Source organism: Salvelinus sp. IW2-2015, unplaced genomic scaffold (genome assembly GCF_002910315.2).
Source record: "Salvelinus sp. IW2-2015 unplaced genomic scaffold, ASM291031v2 Un_scaffold1379, whole genome shotgun sequence".
Taxonomy (NCBI): domain Eukaryota; kingdom Metazoa; phylum Chordata; class Actinopteri; order Salmoniformes; family Salmonidae; genus Salvelinus; species Salvelinus sp. IW2-2015.
The window spans coordinates 194650-202663 of record NW_019942869.1 but is presented as its reverse complement, the minus strand read 5'-3'; the positions used below and the strand labels follow the sequence as shown (position 1 = coordinate 202663).

Below are 8014 nucleotides of genomic sequence, written 5' to 3'. Positions count from 1 at the left end.
TTCTCTCCCGGGGCCACTAAAATGTTTTGCTGCGAGGTGGGGGGCCCCTCAACCAAATCTTCCTTAGGGCTCCCAAATGGCTAGAGCCGGCCCTAGTTTCATGCATATACATTGGAACAAAGAACACCATCCCAAATTGTGTTTCACCATTTATTGAGTACGGAGACAAATAGTAAAGGTGTCTCAGGCAGTATTTGAAGTATCTAAATATAGTGTAACCAATCAATGTATATCAGATGCCATTAAAGGCACAATCTTACAATGTTGCAGTCCAGAAATGAGAGCTTTACCATCTGCCAAAACGTCTGGGTTTCTGATGTAGACTATAGAACTGTCAACAACACATGCTTCAGTACCCCTCCCTTCTCTCTAGGAGCATTTGTGTGCCCAGGCCCGTTAGGCATATCAAAATAAACCCACCCTGGTCACCAATGTAGCTGACCGATGTTGAGAGAGACAAGTGCTTTAGCATAATGTGTATGGTCCAGAGARGAGAACTCGACCATCTATGGCAAAAGTCTGAGCTCCTGAATGGGACAATAGAATTCTCCCCACTGCATTTTACAATAGTAAAATAATCTGTTTGTAACCTGTTAAACTGATTCTATATTGAATTTAGTCTTTGAAATGCTCAAACAAGCATGTGTATCTGTAGTGGGTGTTCTTGTACTCTAAAATGCACTAGACTGTGTAAGACAAAATCCACKAAAAAAAGACAACATTCAAATGCATATGTGGTCCCAATGTCTAAATAGTGARGGCAGGGCTAGTTCAAACTGCAGTAGGTGAGTGAATCAGCCCATGCTTGGTGAATAGCACTTGGTTGATCTCTGGGAGCGGGACACAGGAGACCTGAATAGATCATGTGAGACAAAAGTGAGAGACAAGAATGAATACAATAAATCATCACAGTAAAGGAATGTAGTTTGTGAGCTAGAAAATGAACATCCTGACAGTCTGATTCTCTGCAATCGTCCAACTCCAACTATAGACAGGGATAATGTGGCATTTCTTATTTGTGAGTATGAATGAAATTAGTGGATCCTGCCTTTGTGACTCTGTTAGATTTACACTACTTGTCCAATAGATTTTTGTAGTCTTAAATTATTACTTGGAATAAACGGAAAGCTAAAACACTCCGTGTCCAGAAATGACATGCTAGCTAGTGATAAAGCTATCTAATCCTGCTAGCTAGCAACAGATCTACTTGTTGTAACTCGCTCGCTAACTAGCAAGCTGCTACATTACTATGGTTGCTGGGTTGTAAATTGGGATACATTTTACAGCTTGCTAAATAGTTAGATTACAAATAAATAAATACTTTACCCGATAATAGTTTGTCAGGGAGATCTCTCTTGAGCTGTCACCAGCTGTCTACTGCCTTAGGTACTGATAATGTGCTTAGCAGAGGTGTTGAGCAGAGAAAGTACCACAGATAGTACACAAGTTTTGATTGATTTACAGTTTAGTACTAGGCAGCATTTGCCTGTCCAGCTAGAGAACATAAAAATAGGTATTTTGAAAATTGCAAGAATTGACATTGCCAACAAACKGAAATGTGTTCAGAATAAATACATATACACAATATGTCAAGACCAGCTCCTCCCTCGACATAGATGATCATCTCAAAAASTAAAGCAGCTAGCTTGCTATGGCCCACCATCTATTTGGATCCACATTAGCTTTTGCAGAAGCAGCAGCTACTCTTTCTGGGGTCCACAAAAAACAAATGACCTGACAAGTAATTAAACACTGACAGACAACAACAAAACACTGATAGACAACGACAGGACAGTCACACAAATGTAAAATACAATAATATACAAACAATACAACAACAAAAAGAATACAAACAAACTAGCTAAAATAATACAAACTAACGTTAGCTATTGAACTACCTAGTAGGCTACTGTGTATGTGGCGTGTATTGGTACCGGGTTCCAGTGTGGGTGCATGAATTGCGAAGTTTACCAAACAGGCACAGAATTTAGGGGCACTGTGGGCGCCAGTGGGTTAGAGAGGATATTTATTCACCACTCTCTCCTTGGCCCCGAGGTGCCCTCTTCGCTTGCCTCCTTTTATTTGTTGTGTCGGCCGAGCAAGCTGCTCGAATGGGCCCTTTGGAATGGAACGAAAAGAAGAGGCAAATGCAGCTGTGACGTGGCGTTGTTGTTCCATTCAATGCGCTCGCTATGGCAACGGGGCAGAGGGCCGGGAAAAATGCGCCCCTTCTCTTTGGACAGCATCGCGAGAGGCAGCTGGAGGGTCCGTGACAGTTAATATCCCACTGCTCTGAGCGCAAGCCTCCATAAATATAGGTCTACACAAAACAAGGATTTTCTCAAAATYCAACTCTATAAAGATAAAAGATTTTAAATGTAAAAAGATTATACTGTTTGGTGAATAGGTCTAGGCTATATTTATGCAAGGTCGCAGTTGTAAATGAGAACTTGTTCTCAGCTAGCCTACRTGGTTAAATAAAGGTGAAATAAAAMAAAAAATATTTGAGCAAAAKAATTATAAACATTTGCACAAATGATATAGCCCATGGTTCTTATGCATTTTTACGCATTCAGTTTGTGGATGTTTCTCACAAAAAGATTAATAGCCTACTTATTCAGGATACATTACATCAATCGAACATACTAATAAAAGTTTATCGAAGGTAAAGTTTAATGACTCATTTTTTCCACTGAGATAAGAGTATATCCAGTGTTTCTCAGTCAACCCCAGCTTTTCACTCTGCCTTGTAGTTTGCAGCAGGACTGCCAGTATTGTTGGGGCGAGTGATAGGGGCTTCTATAGAACCCCGCGTGACCAATGAGCGTGGTGCTGTCAGGGGTAACCACATCTGTCAACCGTTCTTGGCCAATAAAGAGCGGAGCGAGGCGGACCTCAGGTGCGCGCCTCTGCGTCCCCTTGGCACGGCGCCAGGGAGAACGAGAGAGAATCCTAGCTGCCCCGTGGCGGAAAAGAGTAACTGTCAAAGGCAGCTTCTTTAACAAGAGAGCTATCACTTCGGCTTCGAGAGTTATGGCGACCGCAGCGTCCAACCACTACAGCGTCCTGACTACCCCCAGCAGCGCGCCGCCGCCGCACTCGGAGTCCGGGAGCATGCAGCAGGCAGCGGCGTACAGGGACGCGCACACCCTGCTCCAGAACGACTACACGCTACCGGGCAGCGGTCATCCCCTCAGCCACGCGCACCAGTGGATAACGGCTCTGTCGCACGGGGACGGGGCTCCGTGGCCGTCGAGTCCCCTCGGAGAGCAGGACGTGAAGCCCATTCTACAGAGCGACCGGGAGGAGCAGCAGAATTCCGCTAGTCTACAGCAACAGCAGCAGCAGCGACACCCTCACCTAGCGCACCAGGCGCATCACGACGCCAGGGCATGGCGAACGAGCACGGCCACCACGCACATCCCCGGTATGGCGACGTCTGACGGCCAGAGCCTGGTGTATTCCCAGTCTGGGTTCGGCCTGGGGGGACCAGAGCAGATGCACCACCACTCCTTGCGGGACGAAGACCACCACAGCCACAGCCCGCACCTGAGCGAGCATGGAGGTGGGGGACAGTCGTCTCTCTCGCACCACCAGCACGGGGGACACCCCGACCACTCGGACGAGGACACGCCAACTTCAGACGACCTGGAGCAGTTTGCCAAGCAGTTCAAGCAGCGGCGCATCAAACTGGGCTTTACCCAAGCTGACGTGGGGCTGGCGCTCGGAACCCTGTATGGAAATGTATTTTCCCAGACCACTATCTGCAGYTTCGAGGCGCTTCAACTAAGCTTCAAAAACATGTGTAAACTCAAACCACTGCTTAACAAGTGGCTGGAGGAGGCGGATTCCACCTCCGGGAGCCCCACCAGCCTAGATAAAATCGCGGCGCAGGGGAGGAAGAGGAAAAAGAGAACCTCCATCGAGGTGGGCGTCAAGGGGGCTTTGGAGAGCCATTTTCTCAAAAGTCCCAAACCCGGTGGCGCAGAGATCACCTCCATAGCGGACAGCCTGCAGCTGGAGAAAGAAGTGGTGAGGGTTTGGTTTTGTAACAGACGGCAGAAAGAGAAGAGGATGACGCCCATTGGAGGACAGTTACCTGGAACTGAGGACATGTATGGGGACACACCACCTCACCACGGCGCTCAAACCCCTGTACAATGATCTGAAASCCGTTATAGTAAACACACGGAACCCTAAAGGATATGAATGACCGTTATGTTTCTCTGCTGGGCCAGTTAGCATTGGACTGTCGCCAGTGCTAATTTTGGACCTATGGAACACAGTGGGAATACCGAGTGTTGGAACTAAAGCACTACACCCCAGACACAGCGAGAGCTATGTGGAGTTTTCATGCAGTGGAGATGCTACGCGCAATAACGGCTACATGGACCGTGTTTGGTGTGTGTGCTAACCAAAAAAAGGTTAAATATCATTGACATCAAATCGATGTTATGGCCAAGACGTGTAAAAAAAGAAAGACAGTATAGGCTGTGTGCACGAGCCTACCCGCGGGAAACAGGCATACAAGTTGCAGTCGACAGTCGGTAAATAAACGCCATCTTTCAGTCATAACAAAAGCAACAGGGGTTTAACACGGTCGAAGCTCAATACACCTGCTGAACCATTTAATACTAGCCAGTGCCATCACCAGCGTATTATTATTTAACCTATTTTTATTGTTATTATCAAGGTATTATTATTATTATGTTTCTACCACAAAGGCAAAGCATATACCATGGTTATACTGTGTATGTCCAGAGTCATAAGGCATGCATACATGGGAAAAGGGACATGGGATATATTGAGATGTATTTTGAGATGTATTTAATCAATAAATCAATATGATCAATATTTAATGAAGTTAATTTTAATCAAACATTTGTCATAATTAGTTTCAGTTTGTCTAACTAGCCTATCTTTGAATTGCAGTTGGTTAATGACCATCAAATAGTAAACACAGTAGATAATACACTGTCAACAACATATTTACCAAGGGACAATATCTCAGTTATATATGTGGTCAGATTGTATCCAAATAATCTAAACAKATTTTTTTCATAAAAATTCAACTGTCATATAATAGGCCTAAATAATAATCATAATAACAATAACAATAATWATACAGTAATAATAATTGTYGCTTGTGTATGCCTCTGCAAGGCACACACCACGGGGTCAAAAGAACCATGAAAATGAATTCATTTTATTTTCTCTTGACACTTCGTGACSTGTCCATCATCGTGTACATTTGACCGTTCTGCGCGAATTTTTACAGTAGGCTATGTGTTGTATTAGTATATTTATTTATGTGTTTCCAAAATGCTGTGACCAGAAAGACCGAGACTGTAAAGACCCATACCATATCACTGAAGCCTGCCATTTGCCTTCGTTTCGTAAGAAGAAAATAACGGAATATATATGTACCAGCTCAGTCTTCAGTGGCTCTAATTAATCTATACAATGATTAATTCACTAAGAAGAATTATTCGTGGGATGTAACTTTATTTGTTTTTGTATGGCTTTGTATGTTTGTTTGTTTGTTGAATTGCCTCTTGTAGACCAGTGCCAAAGCACAAACACGTGCACTTGCTCTTGTGCCACTCAACTCGTGATATATAGGCTATCTGACAGCATGCAGGGTCGGGGTCAACTTTGGCAATTCCTGGACTAAATTCAAAACCAAGGACAATAGTCCAAATGTGTAAGTTATTTCAAMAACGTGGATTTGAATTTGAATGGTGTCTGGAGGAGGCTGATTCGGGATTTGAAATGGAATGACAGGAAATTGAATTAAATTCATGGGAAATTCTCCACATAGGCTACTGACAAAAAATGTATTACATTGGTATAGCAAATCTATACCCCCCCCCACATACACACACACACCAGTCAAACTAGCCTAATATTTCACTGATAATTACATAATAAAATGTAACATAGGCTCATTTATTGACACAAGTAGACCTGGAATTAGTGAAAAGGCTCCCTAGGAAAATACAAATTGAGTAGGCCCACACATTCAATACAAAGAATTGGTGGAATTCAATTTAATTAAATTGTATTTCCTGTCATTCACATTCAAATGTAAATATTTTTTCTTGACAATTCAAATTCAAACTCAAAAGGTTGGATTGGATGTGAGTTCATACGTATTCTGAATTGACCCCGATCCTGTGACTCTGATCAACAGAAGGGGAAAATAAAATAAAAATTGCACAATTTCTATATTATGCTTTTTGTCATTAAAATGTATTTGTTTTTTATAATCCTTTTGTATTCTGTTCATATTATTTGAGCCTGACTAATGGATCACGGCTGTCACGCACAACGCTGTCGCAACAGGCTTGAGCGCACGAACCTGCGTTATAATTATGGATTTTATCAATCTGTCTTGGTTGCTTGCACAAAATGTCCTTCAGCGGTTTCCGATAACTGTATATTACCGCTGATTTGCACAGATATTGTCTTGGGGAAAGAAATCGTGTCGTTACAGAAGAAGCCTGTTAATAACATTTATACAAAAAATTATATTGTTCTTACTTTGACGTAATTTCTGTGTCCACCATTGGAGCCACCGTTTTCTACATGTTACAGAGGTGTAGGCCTACGAATAAAACAATTGCGACAGTTATAAAAACAAWTTGCTATTAGACGTCTTTATGGAGAATTAATGATTACAGTGTTTCTAAAAAGACCCACATTTCTTACCTGAAATGCAATAAAATCGCAGAAAAACGATATGCTATTACAGGTTATTATGTGTAGACAAACGCACCAAACTTTGTGCCCAGGACTCAACAGACGGTCAGATAGCGTACCCTAAACTAGCAGTCGTGTTTGAACATATAGGCWCAGTACTTATATTTTTCTCACATTCATTTTTTTGTTGTTAAATCAACATTCTCGACCACCAATACATGAACGCCCTATTGAATAAATATTTAAACTGGTAAGTTATCAKTTTTGGTACCTTTTACTTTCAAAAAGCCTATGACATCTTTTTTTGGAAAAGGAGAAAGAAATTATAAGTGGCTATAGACAAGTTTACCGGGACCATCGGTGGGATTTTATTATTTGGGCCTATAAATTAAAGATAATTCCAAATTTTGAGAATGTATGAACAGCAAATTATTATGTTGTGACGTAGGCTAGTTATTGGTTGTATAGGAGTGTTTATCGTCGAAAACATTCCTGATTTCTGTACAATAGCTTACCATTTCTGCTTCAGGGTGTCCTGTCCTTTTGCAGTCTATGTGGTCCTACGGCCTCGGAGGAAAACACGGTGGGGAGCTGCTCCGTCAAGCTCTGTAACAGTCTCACAGTGCCATCTAGTGGACTGTACTGTGTATCGCTTCAGGTTGGGCTTGTGGTTCAAACAGCCTATAGCTGCTATTTTTATCACTGAGCACTTACATCTCTGTAAGACATGATCTCATCTTCTGGCTCACCCTCCTTTTTATAACCTTCTAATAATCTAATACAAAGTCATCTGCAGTCAAAGAAACCCTGTGTCGAACTGAGAGAGAGCGAGAGAAAGAGAGAATGTCCTCAGCAAGGATAAACAGATCCTTGATATTGGCAAMAGGACATATATGTCCGTTTGCAGGGATCTCTACACTAAAGTTACAGTAAGGGCAATGCAGCCTCATGTGGCTTCACACACAGCATAGTTCATTATGAAATGTAAGAAATACATACAGTATTTCAGTTGTGCAGAATATGGCCATGCTGTTTGTATGCATGCGTTCACAAGAAAGAGAGTGAAAAGAGAAGTGTGCGTGTGTGTGTTTAAAGGAAATAGACAGAGGGAAATTAAAAAAGAGAGAAAATACCATTTATGTGTGTGGGAGAGAGCGAGGGGAAATGAGAGTGTGTGTGTAAACCCAGCTCTCTGGAGGACCCTGCTGCCTGGTTCTGTCCTATCAGCAGGCGACCATCTGCCCTGCTCGCGGCCTCAAGCTCCTACAGGCACTCTCTGCATTATTCATGTCATTACACGCACACACACACA

At 42.6% G+C, this 8014-nt stretch overlaps 1 protein-coding gene across 1 annotated transcript; it reads left to right on the top strand.

Moving 5' to 3' along the window:
• The first annotated feature begins 2857 nt into the window (after nucleotides 1-2857).
• On the top strand, nucleotides 2858-6643 carry LOC112070617 (POU domain, class 3, transcription factor 2-like). Its single transcript, XM_024138045.2, has one exon. The coding sequence runs from the start codon at nucleotides 3034-3036 to the stop codon at nucleotides 4162-4164; it is 1131 nt and encodes a 376-aa protein (XP_023993813.2). The 5' UTR covers nucleotides 2858-3033; the 3' UTR covers nucleotides 4165-6643.
• Nucleotides 6644-8014: the final 1371 nt, after the last annotated feature.